General features: G+C 35.8%; 1 protein-coding gene across 1 annotated transcript in view; it reads left to right on the top strand.

The window, feature by feature from the left end:
- PTPRQ (protein tyrosine phosphatase receptor type Q) overlaps positions 1 to 5,968 on the top strand; it is a 354,830-nt gene extending 348,862 nt beyond the window's left edge. The window contains exons 57-58 of the mRNA XM_044679179.1: positions 4,082 to 4,205; positions 4,459 to 5,968. Of these exons, the coding sequence (XP_044535114.1) occupies positions 4,082 to 4,205; positions 4,459 to 4,496 (162 nt within the window). The 3' untranslated portion in view covers positions 4,497 to 5,968. The remainder of the gene's footprint in view (positions 1 to 4,081; positions 4,206 to 4,458) is intronic.
- Positions 5,969 to 16,708: the final 10,740 nt, after the last annotated feature.

Below are 16,708 nucleotides of genomic sequence, written 5' to 3'. Positions count from 1 at the left end.
AAGCCAGGTCTAGAGATGGGAGGTCCTAGGTTCAAATCTGGCCTCAGGCACTTCCCAGCTGTGTGACCCTGGGCAAGTCACTTAACCCCCATTGCCCAGCCCTTACTGCTCTTCTGCCTTGGATCCAATATACAGTATTGACTCCAAGATGGAAGGTAAGGGTTTAAAAAAAACAAAACATGGAAAATAAGAACCAAGATTAGTTCGGGGAAATTGTCCCTATATGTCAATTGTTGGTAGAATTTTGGATACCATGATAGCTGATATTACTCATAATGGCGTATGCACATATATTGATCAAAGTATATGTGTGTAATATATACATACAAGTGTACATGTGTGTACATATATACATACATATATACAAAAATAATTTACATTATATGACAGATTAAGTCTCTTCCTAATTTCTGTTTCAAACTGAAATAATAGAAACAAAATCTATTATACAGGAGGAAATGTGATATAACATATATATTGCCAATGTGAGAAGGTATTTTTGCATATATGAAGAAGAAATGAGGTTTCCCTAATACTTCATTTCATAATTTCAATTTCATAATCATTCATAGATTTATTTATATATTCGTATTTTAGGAAGACAGACTAAACCTGTAATTTCACTGGTATAGAAAACTCCAAGATTAAAAAAAAAATAGGTTCTGGGGTAGCAGTTGGGTAGCTCAGTGGATTGAGAGACAGACCTAGAGATGGGAGGTCCTGGGTTCAAATCTGACCTCAGACACTTCCTAGCTATGTCACCTGGGCAAGTCACTTAATCCCCATTGCCTACCCTTACCACTCTTCTGCCTTGGAACCAATGCACAGTATTGATTCTAAGAAAGAAGGTAAGGGTTTTGGAAAAAAAAAAATAAAATGTTCTCTCTACCAATGTAGGTGGGTACCTTCACTACAATTTATAATTTTAGAGATTTGACAAGAGAACTGAAGGATTAAAGAACTTGCTCAAGGTTACACAGCCATTATATGGCCAAAGAAAGATTTGAACCCAGGCCTTCATGGCTCCGTGGAAAGATCTCCATGCACTACTCCATGACTGTCTCTATCTACATACATAAATGCAATATATATGAAAAATACATTCTATATACATATGTAGAAAATCACAACTTCCATCCCTTTCCATTTATATGCATTTGTAAATCTGATGTCACTATAACAGTGATTTATACCAGCCTATTATAGCACATGAAACAACCTTAATAGGAAAAATGAACTTTATGACATTTTCACTAACATTCTGATAACAGTTTTATTTCAACAAACATTTGTTAAATGGCTCCTATGTGCTGTGACAGGAATCGTGCTGGGGATACAAAGCTCAAAAGGGAAATGATCCCTCCTTCCCTCAAGGAGTTTTGAGTTCTTTAGTGCCTTTTTCTCATTGTCAAGAAGAAACAGAGCTACCATCAAATGTCTCTAACTACTCTAGGCTTGTGCATACAATGGATTCCTGTAATTCTCTGACTTCACACGATTCTGTGCTATCAGGATTAGCCTTCGTGGATGGATTGGAAAGCATGAAAATGGCAGCATGGCCACCAAAAGTACTATTCTAATGGACATGGGATGGTACCTGGACTTCAGTAATCCCTTTCTCATCCATGTTTAGAGGCACATTGATAACCCCAATGATAGTAACTCAAGAAATTTATTTTTTTTCATATTACCTTATGACAACTCTGGATAGACTTTACTAGTATTTTTATGTTGATTTTAGAAATCAGAAAATTGAAACTCAGAAAAATTCAGTGTGTAACCCAATGCCAGACAACCAATCATTATCAGGTTCAGGACTTGAATACCAGTCTTTCTTGATTCCAAGCTTTCTTTCTACTGCCCCAAGATAGTTGTACAGACTCATAAGAGCCTTGCAGATAATGGGCTTATTCTTAACTCTAACTGGAGATTCAGAACCACTCTGAAATAGTTTTCCTTCTGGATCCCCATCTGTGGAAGGAGAAGAGCAATCATTTTTTGTACAATTATTGGAATTATAACAAATAGATTTTCCTCATCTATATTCTCTACACAGAGAAAGGTGGTATACTCAATAGAGCACTAGGCCTAGAGTTAGGAAACCTTAACATCAAATCTATACCATTTAATGTATCACTATAACAATTCTCAGTCTCAATTTATTCACCTGGAAAATGGGAAAAATAATTGCAGCTAATCCCCTGATAGTTGCATGGATCAGCTGAGATATAAAATGCGTTCCAAACATTAAAGTGCTTTATAAATGTTAGCTCTTATTATTATCATAGTAATCATTATATATGAAACTTTTACAAACCTTAAATTGCTCTCTATTTGTTGTTATTTATTATTTTTACATAATTATAACTGTGATTATTTATTAATTTTATTTATGAATTTCATAATTTTAAAGTGCTACATAAATTAGCAATTATTATAATTATTATTATTTATTAGACTGTTTCATAGCCTTAAAGTACTACATAAAAGTTAGCTATTATTATTTATTAAGCTGTTTATAGACCTTATGGTACTATATAAGTATTTTAAATTATTGTTATTCTGATTATCATTATTTATGAAACTGTTTTATAAACCTTAAAGTACTTTGTAATGTTTGTTATAATTATGAAACTAGTTCTATAACTTTAGAGTGCTATGAGATTTAGCTATTACTATTCTAATTAGCATTATTTATTAAACTGTTATAACTGTAAAGTGCTATATAAATGTTAGCTATAATTATCATTAAGGTTATCATTTATTAAGCTGTTTTATAAACCTTAAAGTGTTACAGAAATATCAGCTATTATTATCCATTATGCCTAAATTGCTAATCCATACCTGTGGAGGGTATTTCTACATGGATGAAATTGGAGATCCACACTAAAAAATACCCACACTCTGAGAATTAAGCAGGAGCTACTACGGCAACCATGTTGTATCATGCCATGTCTAGTAACAAATTTTGGCCACCATTGTTTTTCCCTTTCCCATCAGAAGAAGAGTGGATGGGGCTGAGGACAGCCACCAGATCAAATATAACTAGAAAGTATAGAGCCTCCCTATTTAATAAACAGACAAGACTTGATGCACCCAACTAAGTGCTGTCCTACAAAGTGATTTCCTTGCAAGGCTGAATATTTACTGCACGGTGCTTCAGTGGGGAACAATATTCTTTGACTATCTTCGAGGCTATTTTGGGTTTCCTACTATGTTAGTGCTATATTTAATCACTCAAAAATAATTCTCAAATGTTTGATATCAGGTAGTCCAAATGTCCAGGTGACTGACAACTCTTTATATCCAACTTGGATTCTGGGGTGATTACATAGGTGTAGTCACAGATATAAAGGCTTAAAATTTTTAAAAATGTGAGTCTGCGTATTACCCCTTGGAAAGTTTTTGACACCTCCAACTCCAACTTTACAAAGCTCATCATATTTTTTCTACAACTTTGCTGCCTAGGAAATCATTTAAAAAGAAATTCTGTTCTTTAGCTTATCCTAATAAAGGTTCTTTGGCAGTCAGGTGCTTCAGAGGATAGAAAATGATGCCTGGAGTCAAGAAGATCTGAGTTCAAATTCAGCTTTAGACACTTACTGGCTGTGTGACCCTGGGCAAGTCAATGCCTCAGTTTCCTCTTCTATAAAATGAACTGGAGAAGGAAATCACAAGCCACTTCAGTATGTTTGCCAAGAAAACCCCAAATGGAAATACAAAGAGTGGACTATAAAACAACAACAATCTTTTCCCACTTCCTCTTGCCCCAATTGCTAGTGTCTCTCTCATGTGAAAATGACTTTGCATTTATCTTGTGCATATTTTATGTTTCACTCTTGTTAAAGTATATATATTCCAAGACAGAAGAGCAACAAGGGCTAAGTAATTGAGGTTAAGTGACTTGCATTTTCTGTATTGCAGGCACTTTGTTAAATGTTAGGAGACCCTTTCTTTTAAATGGCATACAATCTTTCCCCAAAAATTGCTTCTTTGTTTCTGCCCTCGTTGTTCCATATTATTCTTAAACATAAGTTATCAACAATATTCTTTGCTCACTTTGCATTTCTTTCCTCTCCAGGCACAATATATTTTTTTACACCAATGCATTTTGGATCTTTTGTCAAGTAAGGGAAGTCATCAGCCCATCTGTTTTGTGAATTATTCAGCCCTTCAGAAGATGGACTCTTTGGATGCCATGGAAGGTAAACAGAGACAGGTTGTACCCAACTTATTTTCTCCCCCATCCCCTCACCCAGCAGGTGCATTATTTAAACAGCGAGTGTACTTTGACAAGTATTTAGGTGGCTGGTCAATGTAAACACGAATCTCTCTATTTCCCTGTAACCCAAGTCAGAGTAGGGCCATTTATGTATGTTACATCTTCTGCTGAAATTCTTGAAATTACACAGATTTACTGTGATTTCTTTCTTGTAACCTATACTTTTGTGTTTGTAGGTGATGTTGAGCTTGAATGGGAAGAAACCACCATGTAAATATTCTAACAAAAGATTACATCTGGAGGAATTTTTTTCACACCCCAGGGGCCAAATGTATTCCCCTACTGACCTGAATTAAAATATGCGATGCTAAAAAAAATCCTTTTTTTGACTATGCCTCAAAAATGTAATAATTATTTTATGAAAACATCTAAGCAACACTTTCTTCAATTTTTTAAATTTTGCACAGAATTACATAGTCTGCTTTTAAAACAAATGTGTCCTCTGAGACATCCCAGAGTATCTTGAAGATCAACACATTTTTTTTAAATGAGCCAAATATAATGTGAAGTTATCATCCCCTTAGCATGAATACTTCACTGTGAGTTCTCCCTGATTTTGAGTCCGTGCTGTAAATGTTGATACAGTGGTGGCCTTCTGGCCTCCTGGGTGTTGACATTTCTTGTGGATTACTTCCAGAACTGTCATGATGATCTCTGCCTCAATGTATGTTCCTGGGTTTTGAATCTTCTATTTTATGAGTGCTGGGATATCAACTCATGATCCTGAACAGCTGAACAGTCACCCCCTGACATTGCAGGAATTATTCAGCTTTTATACAACACAAAGTAGCTCTTCAGGGACACTTAGGGCTATTTAAGCTACTTTGTGATCTCAAGTTTAAAAAAAAATAGAAGGAAACAAAGAAGTGAAGAGAAAAAATGGTTCTTCGATGTCTGTAAAGTAACAAAGCATCCCACAAACTGGACAACTTCTGTAAATGTTCCATCAAAAATATCTTGTTCTATTTTTAAAGTACAATGTAGAGTCAGTTTGTCTGAGTGTTGTATCTAGGAAAATATCTATCGGGTAACTATATATATATATTTTGAAGGATTCTTGTAACTGTTGATACTAATTTTAAAAAAAGAATTAACTGTAGTGTGATTCCAACTTGTAAACTAATGGTGTAGATGAAGCAGTCTATTGTACTACTGTGGTGCCAATAGGGTCTAAAGATCAGTTTGAACAACATGGTCCATATTTCAGTTTCTACTATCGATTCTTTGGGGGCTGTTCAACGTCATACCTAGAAATGAAGAACTGGAACCCAACAGCAATTCATAAAGAGATCTGGACAGAAAAAAACTTTGTCTCTATGTCCTTAGTTAATTAGGAAATGAAAAAAAAAAAAAGCAATAATTAGATTTTGAGCTTCGGCAAGGTGTTACTATGCTTATATTTCTTTTAAGTGTTTAAAGTAAATAGTATCAAATTGTCTACACTCCTGGTGGTCAGAGATCTAATAGTAATTAAATAACTCCCCCATAAATATTTTTGGTTGCCCTATTGATATAATTCTTGAAACAGATGAAAGCCCAATGAAAGAAGTTGGATACTGTGGTTTTATGGTAAGACCCAAAATATTTTTTAAAATGTTAATACATCTAATATTGATTTCACATGTGCTTGAATATATAATATATATAACTATTTGATGACTAATAAATATATTTTGTGATTTGCAACCAGAAGTTTAAATTTTATCTTTCTCTAAAAGATGCTTAGTTTCATATAAGACTGGAAACTATAAAAACCAGCCTCAGACACTTCCTAGCTGTGTGACCCTAGGCAAGTCACTTGACCCCCATTGCCCACCCTTACCACTCTTCCACCTAGGAGCCAATACACAGAAGTTAAGGGTTTAAAAAATTAAAAAAATCAAGACTGGAAACTATAATTGGTCCAACATTTTCCCCAAGACTAAATCAATTAATGTGATATATGAAATCACAAAACCTGGAATTCATGATGCAAAAAAAGTAATTTGATTCATCTTTATCCAAGAGAGGCAAAGCAACATGACCTTATTGGGGGGTGGGGTGGGGGAGGGAAAGGCCAGTCTTGGGGTTACATTGGCCTCGCTAGAAGTTAGTAGTCTTTGTGGCCCTAAGCAAGTTACTTAATATCTTAATGCACCTAGGAAACCGTAAGACTATAGGTTATTGTAGTATAGCATTATATGGCACTTATCTTTTTTGCAGGGGTAGTCATAGAACCATAGAAGCCATTTCAAATGCCTAAAATAAAATCCAGAGGACTACAAAGAAAACCAGTTATTTTGGAATGCAATTAACAGAATGTATTTAAAATAATTTAAAATAAGTTCATGGGCCATAGATTAAGAACCTCTGAATTCATGAGGCTGCGTGTGTATCTAGGGCAAGAGAATCCTCACTCAGAATCATTCGAATCAAACTTAAAAAACAAACAGAACAAAAAACAAAACAAAGCAAAAACTTTTACTAAAGTTTTAATGACTCGTCAATACATTGACGCGAATGTGAAATCATCTCAGCGGCATTATATGAAGGGACTATGGTCCACACCAGACAATGAGTATTCCAGCCCCAATCTAGGGTTCTCTTCCTTTCAGTTCCTAATTTGATGTTTTCCAGCTCGTGTCTTGATGCTCCTGCAGGTGACAACTGCATCAACCTCTCCGCTGTGGCCATGCTTCCCTCAAGTCAGAAGGTGACCAAGAGACATTGCCCAGTGACCTGCCTGTTTTGCATGAGGAAGTGGGGCTAGTCAACGAAGATTTGCTACTGGATCTCAAGAGAGCTTGCTTATCAAATAATAATGAGAGTATCTAACATTTACGTAGTGCTTGGAGCTTTGAGAAGTTTATTACATACAGAGTGTCTCCGAAATCTTTTAGAGCTTAAAGCTACTCTAAGTCTTTTGGAAACTCATGTATTTTATCTCGTTTTGGTTGAGCGTCACAACGACACTGGGATATTAAGTATTATCAGCCTGATTTTTCTTAGAAGGAAAATGAAGTCAAAAGAGATGAAGTGACTTGCCCCAAATCAAAAGTTAGTGAGTGTCTGATGCAGGCTTTGAATCCAGGTAGGTCCTCTGGACTCCAAGTCCATTGAAGAACCAAATGGCTACCTAGCTAATTCACACACACACACACACACACACACACACACACACACACACATTTTACAGATGAGGAAACTGAGGCAGACACTAAGTGTCTTGACCAAGGTCATACCACCATATAATATGAATCAATTACAAATTTACCTTCATTCCGAGTCTAACAGCTAAACATAGACCATCCTACTTGGCTTCCCTAAATAAGTCATGTGCACATCAAAAAATGACCTGGAATAAATGGTGATTTTTTTTTTCTTGTTCAGAGTTGAGTTAGTGTCATCATCAATGCAATACTATTGAAAAGCAGGTAAGTGTCTAGACTAGGAACTCTAGAATAGATTGTAAAAATCTTGGTATAGATCCTACTTTGGCACTTAGTAGTCAGATGATTACTTTTTCTCAGGAAATTTCTTTCTTTAGCTATAAAATTTAGGTCATAATAACTATATTAGTTAGGGTTGTTGCATGAACCAATTAAGGAACCATGTTTGAATCTTGTCATCTGCCATCTACTCCTTATGTAAACTCTGGCAATTGAATTAACTTCCCTGCACCTCAGTTTCCTCATCTGTAAAACACAGAGGTAAAAACAAATGGATGCGAAAGATCCTTTCTAACTTGAAAATCAACAATAAGAAAATGCCATTGTAAATGCAATCCACTAAATGAATGAAATCTAGGAATTGCCGATATTCATATTTTAACTCTCAGGAGTACATTAAACTGGAAATTTGATACGATGCCCTAATTGGGAGATATAGGGGAAGTGACAGGGAAAGAAACTCAGCTAAAGGTCAACAAAAGGAATAGAGACCAGATTAGCAATTTTGTTGTTATAAGAAACTTGTTTGTAAGAAAATGCCCTCATCTTGGTGGCAGCTAGATGGGGGCAATGTCTAGGGTACTGGCCCTAGAGTTCAGAAGAGCTACATTCAAATTTGACCTCAGAAACTTACTTATTGTGTGTGGCCCTGGGCCACTCACTTAACCCTTGTCTGCCTTATCTATAAAATGGGCATAATAGTAGTATCTACTTTCCAGAATTGTTGAGAGGTTGAAGGGAGACATTTATGAAGCACTTAGCATAAAGCCTGAAAAATAGCATTGTGCTTCTTAAAAATTGCTTGTTTCCTTCCATTTGCTGATGTAGTCAGTACCTTCTCTGAAGTTTAAAATCCTAAAAACTTACCTCTCACATAGAACAGTTAAATGATGTACCCAGGGTCACACTCTCAGGTCAAAGGGAGGAATTTGAGCACATTATTTTTTCCTATTCTGAGGCAAGTTCACTATCTACTCTCTCAAACAATCTCTCCTAATCATACCTTGGATTTATGTAGCACCATCTTTTCAAAAATGGAAATGTCTCCCCTTAAAATGGGCATTTCATCTATAAACTTAAAGAGGAAAAAATGGGTCCTGAGAAAGAACAGAAGTAGAGGTGATGCCTGCAGCTGTTCTGATCTCTGGCAAACCATTAAAGATGGTTCTGATTTCATTCGGTTCCTAGGGAACATGTGTGGCTGATTTAATGTACATATTCTGACAAATATTATATTAGGATTCTCTGGGTGCTGGCCATCATTTTATTTGCTCTTGTTAGAAACACAGGGAATGTGGCCCCAAACCAACAACTTGGTTTTGGCTAATGAATTCATTTGTATTCATCAGAATGGTGCCTTGTTATACTTGTAGGAAATATTTTTTTCTGCTAATAAATCTGATTCAACGAAGTTTTAAGTGATTTCTCAGGCAGACTTCCATCTCCAAATGATGCAAAGTGTAGTCAGTCCATTTGATGCTCCTTCTGGCCATAAGGAGAGACCCCAAATCATAACCCTGTCTTAAAACTTCAAGTTGACCAGAGAAGAGTCTTCTGCACTATTCCATTTATGCAGCAAATGCAAGAAAATGGTACCAAGTTGTACATTGATGTGGCAGAGACCTCCCAAAATTGATACAAGTGTATAGTGGAGAAAAAGCCCATCTCAGAATGAAGAAGACCTTTGATAGATGTTGCCTATGTGACACTGAGCAAATCACCTAACTTCTCAGTGCTTCAGGCAATTGTCTAAGACTACAAATTTCAGAGGCCATCTAGGTGGTGCAGTGGACAGAATGCTGCACCTACACTTAAGAAGGCTCATCTTCCTGAGATCAAATCCAGTCTTAGATACTTACTATATTATCCTGGGCAAATCAATTAACCATGTTTGCCTCCATTTTCTCAGCTGTAAAATGATCTGAAGAAGGAAATGGAAAATCACTTTAGTACCTTTACCAAGAAAAACCCCAAGTGAAGTGTTGGCACAACTGAAATGACTGGACGACAACAACAAATTTCAGAGCAGTTGAAAATCTGCGTTGATATAAGCTCACTCACCATAAGATCTTGAAGGAGCATCGTAGCATCGAACCAGAAGTGAGGAAGGCCTGAGTTCAAGTGTCATCTCAGACATGTACTAACTGCGTGACCCAAATAAGTTACTTAACTATTTGGCCTATTTCCTTCAGTTCCCTCATTCCTAGAATAGAGATGATGATAGTAGCATCTACATCCCGGGGTTATTGTGAAAATAAAATGAGATAATATTTGTAAAGCACTTTGGAAGTCTTAGAGGGCTATATAAATGTTAGCTATCATTATATATATTGCCCAGGTGCAAAAAAAAAAAAAAAAGGTAGGATAATGGGAAAAAAACCACAACAAAATTAGACTTCGAGTCAGAGAACCTGAGTTTGAATCTTAGACTTACTATTTACATCTATGTGATCTTGGTCAAGTCACTTAACTTTTTCAGGTCCCCATATTCTTATATGGACTAGAAGACCTCTTAGGTCCACCCTATGATGTTATGTGCTCAAGTATTTTATATTTTGATATTTTTACAAGATAAGCATTTCATGGAAATTAAAAGAAAATGCAATTTGTTTAAGGAACTATAAGAATAAATATATATATCCTTTTATTTTTTAAACCCATACTATGTGACCCTATCTTACGGTGTGATTCTATCTTAGAATCAATAATGTGTATTGGTCCCAAAGCAAAAGAAAGGCAAGGAATAGTCAATGGGGGTTAAGTGACTTGCCCAGGGTCACACAGCTAGGAAGTATCTGAGGCCAGATTTGAACCCAAGGTCTCCCATCTCTAGACTTGGATCTAAAACCACTGAGCCACCTAGATGTTTCCACATACATCCTTTTAAAAGAACATTCACAGAATTTGTAAAAAATCCACATGGATCCCTTTGCAGTTATCTAGAATAAATATATTTATGCTTTATATGCGTTTACATATATTGAGTATAGCCACATTACCTAAATATTTCAGAGATCCATGCTTTCACTGGTTCTCCCTCCCCTGATGCTGAAATCAAACTATCTACACCTTAGTAGATCTTTTTGAGCCATTGTGATCTTTACCTTCAGGTTGTGAACTTATGAGAACTGAGTGAGTGAGGCTGGCCCTGGGTTGGCAAACACAAAGTATACTTAAAGGTTTTTTGAGCTTAGGATGCACTGCCAAAGTTGGGCTACACTGGCACAAAGATTGAGAATCCAAAGTCAATTCCATCTCATGATGGACCTTAACATTTTATCTATATTCTTTTTTAATTTTTCAAAGGATTTCTGAATTCAACAATGAATGTGTTTATGTTTATGGTATAGATCCCTTTCCATCCACTGCTGTTGATACTTCTTACCTGGACAATAGATATTTTTCATCCATTTGGTTTTTCCTGTGTGGATAATTGAATCAAATATTTTTCTGTAATTATGAATCATATTAAGGAAGCTTTACAGTGTTACAGTCCTTGATACAATCTTCACAATGTCATCTTGTTCATGTTATCCTACAAATATTCTGCAGTCAGTCTATCATTTTGCTTGGAGCCTTCTTTTATATGCCTTGGCATTGTGTGGATGACAATGGAACATATACCCAATCTCTTGGTTATAGTTTTCTTTCTATACATGACTATTCCACATCCTTTTCTCCTCATACATTTATCTCCCTAACAAAATCCTTTGCCAGATTTTCCTATGCAATTCTTGTTTGATTATATGTCCAGGTCTACTCACTTGTGCAATGGTTATCTCCCTTACTCTTCAGGTGATCTAAAACTTTAATCCCTGGAGTATACTGCAATTCACAGCCATATAGCTATTTTTTTTTTAAATGAGAGAAATTTGGGTTCAGGAAAAGCACAGTACAATATCCAAAATGCAACCCAATCCATTCACTTCCTCTAAATTTGGGGCTCAATCCATTGTGTCTGTCCAAGATATATGAACTTGTGTGTCAACTGTTCATCTAACTTTTAAAGAGTTACATAATGGATATTTTTCATCTATTTAGTTTTTCCTGTGCAAATAGTTTGATCAGACCCTCTTGAGTAATGAAGGATTTATCTTAGGGGGTTTTGTAATGTTATAGCACTCTAATGTTATCTGCAAAAAGAAATATGTAGAGGCTCTCTACAGAGAAACCATCTTCCATGTGTACTCTAAACCAGGTATTCTCCATGAAAGTGGTACTTTTGGTGAGAATATCTCCCTAACATGTATGTTAGCCTGCTTCAGAAGCAGCTAGTTGGCACTGTGGAATGAATGGTGGACCTAGAGTAAGGAAGTCCTAAGTTCAGATTTTGCCTCAAAAACTGACCTTGTGGCCCTGTGCAAGTCGCTTCACATCCATCTTCTTCAGTTTCTTCAATAGTAAAAGGAGAATAATAATAGCTCCTACCTCCTCCAGTTGTGAAGAACAAATGAGATAATTTGCAAAGCACCAAAGTACTTAGCATAGTCCCTCGCACATAGTAGGTGCTGAATAAATGTGAATTTCCCTCCTTCCATTTCATATCTCTTAATCTATAATTAGAGAGTGTCAATGGAAATAAAAGGCTCACTACTGGGAGACTGGTCATTTAGTGACAAATCATATGGTCAAGGCAAAATATAGTAACAAAGTACAATGAAAAGGTGAGCTTTGGAAACAGAGGAGCTGGATCCAAAACCTAGCTCTCCTACTTACTACTTCAGTGGCTTCTGTAGGTCAGTTTCCATATCCATAAAATTCTGGGATCAGTTTAGTTGTCTTTTGGGATCTCTTCCAAAAGTAAATCTATGAATTTGTTATCCTTCATTGTAAGAGCTCTTGAGACCCCAGGATCACCTGTACAGAGTAAGTGCATGATGAAGGATCCAATAGGGCAACACTTTATGGAAGCAATCCATAGATCTCATGCATCTCTACATATAACCTATACTGCAAATGAACTGGGCTGAGAATTGAATAGGACAAAGGGGGGAAAAGTGGGCTTGCTTGCTTTTGAAAAATTACAACGTTAATGACCCCATGTTGTTTTTTTTCCCTGAAATAAATATCCATTTTAATTAACAACAATATTCTTCCAGCAATATTTATTTTCCCCCAGCCACAGAATACTAGTCTCTAAAAATTTAAAGTTAAGAAGCATCCAAAAGGCCAAAGAAAGACATATGTGTATGTGAGTATACAGCACATTATAAATGAAGAATTAGACATATTGAGTTGTATAAACTTGTATAAAGGATATAGAAATGTATGATGAAAAAAAGATTTAGCAAGAGAGAGGGATAACCAATTACAGCTTGTATATTCTGCTGATATTTATGCAAGGTCAGGAGAGCTAAAGAAAGACTTATAGCTATATTAAAGTAAATTATTATTAATATAATACTCAAACCCTCAAACAGATGTGGGGTCTCATTCATCTATGCCAACATTTCTCATTCATCTCTTGTTTATGTTGGGTAGTAGACTTCTCGGTGGCAGATTTTTGAAGAACAGAATCAAGAGTCAAATTAGATGGGCAGCATGGATGCCTTGCAATCTATAAAACAAAGAGTACTCTCATTAATAAAATCTTGGAGTTTTAATCTGGGACTTTGAATCTTTTTATTTAGGTTTATTTATTTAATTAATTTTGAATATTTTTTCATAGTTACATGAGTCATGTTCTTTCTCTCTCCTTCTCCCACCTTCCTCCTGTAGTGGAAGCAATTCCACTGGGTTTTACATGTGTCATTAATCAAGACCTATTTCCATATTATTAGTATTTGCATTAGAGTGATCACTTAGAGTCTACATCCCCAAACATATCCCCATCGAACCATGTGATCAAGCAGTTGTTTTTCTTCTGTATTTCTACTCCCACGGTTCTTTCTATGGATGTGGATGGCATTCTTTCTCATAGGACTTTGAATCTTAAAAGATACTACATTATTATCTCATTGGAGTCTCACAACAATTCTCTGATGTAATAGGTGATATAGTTATTATTATCCCCAAATTAGAGATGAGAGAACTGAGGCCCAGAGAGGTGAATTTTCCAAGATTAAATGAATAACCATTAAGTCAATAGATATTTATGTAGCCAACTATATGCCAGGTGCTCTGCCAACTGCTGGTGACACAAAGAAAGGCAAATGACCATCTCTATCATGAAATTCATAACCTAATAGATAATAACAGCTAGCATTTATATAGTGCTTTAAGGTTTGTAAAGCACTTTACCAAGATCATCTCATTTTGGTTAGGCACTATTATTGTCCCCATCTTTTTGTTCAGTCTTTTTCAGTTGTCTGACTCTTTGTTACCCTATCTGGGGTCCTCTTGACAAAGATCCTGGAGTGTCTTGCCATTTCCTTCTTCAGATCATTTTACAGAGGAAGAAACTGAGGCAAAGAACATTAAATCACTTGCTCAGAGTCACACAGATACTAAGTGTCTGAATCCAGATTTGAACTTAGAAAGATGAGTCTTTATAACTCCAGGTCCAGCACTCTAACTGATGTCATCTAGTTTCCCGTTTTCACTTTTAAAATGAGAAAGTGAGGTAGACAGAATTTGTGATTTGCCCAGTATCACAAAAATAATTCACATAGGAGTTGAATTCACATTAATCTTCCAGATTCCAGCCCAGCACTCTATCCTCTGTGCCACCTAGCTGCCCAATTGGTACCAAGTGTAAGAAGCAGGATCAAAACCAAAGTCTTCCAGACTCCACTGCCAATCCAATATTCACTGTACTAAGTTGTCTTTCAAAAAGCTATCTAGAGGGGTAGCTGGGTAGCTCAGTGGATTGAGTCAGGCCTAGAGATGGGAGGTCCTAGGTTCAAATCCAGCCTCAGGCACTTCCCAACTGTGTAACTCTGGGCAAATCACTTGACCCCCATTGCCCCCCTTACCACTCTTCGCAACAAGGAGTCAATACACAGAAGTTAAGGGTTTAAAAAAAAGCTATCTAGAATAAAAATTGTTTGAAAAAGGATCCAGGAAAGATTATCTGAATCCTTACTCCATTTTCATGGAGTAAGAGGTAAGGGAAAAAGAAAAGAGGAAAAGATCAGAATAAGAGTAGATAATCCCTAAGTAATAAGAACGAGAAAGATCAGGGACACTTGGGGAGTGATTGTTGTATGATCATGAGTCATGATTTACAAATATCTCTGAAGAATTAAAAGTGAATGTCGCCCAGAGGGCAGTGGAGAGTTGCATGTTAGGGGGATGAGGCTGCAAAATATAAAATTTGAGGAACCTGAAGGAACTAGACTAAAGGATATTTTTTAGGGAAATATATGAACATAAAAAGAAATTGCTGATCTTATAGTAAGAAGAGGGATAATATTCCACAAAAATGCCCATTATCCACAAAATATTTGATGTTTCAAACTGTGGGAGAACATGGCCAAGAGCCACACAAGATGGTCAGTTTTTATTATATAGAACTTTGGAATCAATGAAGTCACAAATATTTTAGAATAAGGTTTGTGGTGCAGTGCATAGACCACTGGATCTGAATTCAGGGAGACCTGAGTTTAAATCTAGCCTCTGAACCTTTCTGGTTGCATAACATTAGGCAAATCATTTAACCTCTTATTGCCTCAGTTTCCTCACCTTCAAAGAAGAGAGTAATAATAGATTCTCCCTTGTAGGGTCATTGCAAAGAGCAAATAAGATCATCATTTTAAGGAACTTAGCACTGTGCCTAACACATAGTAAGTGCTGGATAAATGTTAATTATTATTATTATTAATTCTAAGAAGATACAAGAAGCAAGGGAAATTAAAGGAACTGGAATCACGACAATGATTTTGAAAATCAATAAAAATATTTAGGAGGCAGCTAGGTGGCTGGGGATTGTGGATCAATTAAGAGCCAGACCTAGACACAGGAGGTCTTGGGTTCAAATTTAGTCTCTGACTTCCTAGCTGGGTGAGTAACTTAACCCCCCTTGCCTAGCCCTTACTGCTCTTCTGCCTTGGAACTAATATGCAGTATTGATTCTAAGAGGGAAGATGAGGGTTTTAAAAAATTAAATAAAATAAATAAAAATCTATAGTAGAGGAGGAAGGAAAAAATTTAATCACAACTTTGAAGCCTAAATAATTTTGCATAGAGGAGAAAAATTTTTAACTGATATCTATAAGTCATTTTGTGTTTGTTGTCTTTCCTAAGATGTGTATAAGAGACAGGGGAAACAAATATATTCATTCAATAAGCATGTACTATTATATGCCAAATACCTTGCTAGATGCTGAGGATAAAAAGATTAAAAAACAAAATAAAAAACTTTACAAAAACATCTTTGCCCTCAAGGAGTAGAATTTCATTCTTATTTTTGATTGAATGGTACCTAGATTATGTACAACTAAATTGCTTATGTTTCTGAGATTTCTAGCTCCTCTTCATTGCTATAAATGATGTTTTCTTTAAAATATTTTCTTTATTTTTTCTTCAAAATAAATTATTTGGGGCCCTACCAAAATTTGTGATTTTCAAAGAAACTATAGTGCCTATTGTTCCTCTTTATTTCTTTTTGTTTCTTCACCTAAAATCTCTTCCCTGCTAAATGGGCATACTTTTCAAGTTATCTCTCATCCAAAGAAAGGACAGCAGTAAAAAAAAAAACAAAAAAACTGCTAAGTCCAAGAAAAATGTGGAATCTAACTTAGTGACAAAAAGGGGAAAAAAACTGGCCTTACATTATTAAGCAGATAAGCAAAGGAATAATAAGAAGATGCAGGAATTAAAGTGGAAAAAATAGGTAGGAGTAAGGAACAAAAGAATAAGGGATGGGCTTTTTAATTAGTCAACAAATATTTAAAAGATAACAGTATACATCCTATGAATACGTAGCTAGAGTAGATAAAGGGAATTAAGTCAAACCAGCACCAGGCATCCAAAGAGAGTTTATACTTAAGAAATTTGGAAGCATTCTAGGTACTATTTAAATAACTAGTCAAGAACAAACTGACCTTGCTAGTATTTT

The sequence above is a fragment of the Gracilinanus agilis genome, chromosome 5 (assembly GCF_016433145.1).
Source record: "Gracilinanus agilis isolate LMUSP501 chromosome 5, AgileGrace, whole genome shotgun sequence".
NCBI classification, from domain to species: domain Eukaryota; kingdom Metazoa; phylum Chordata; class Mammalia; order Didelphimorphia; family Didelphidae; genus Gracilinanus; species Gracilinanus agilis.
The sequence above is the reverse complement of the archived record's forward strand: the minus strand, read 5'-3'. Positions and strand labels throughout refer to the sequence as shown.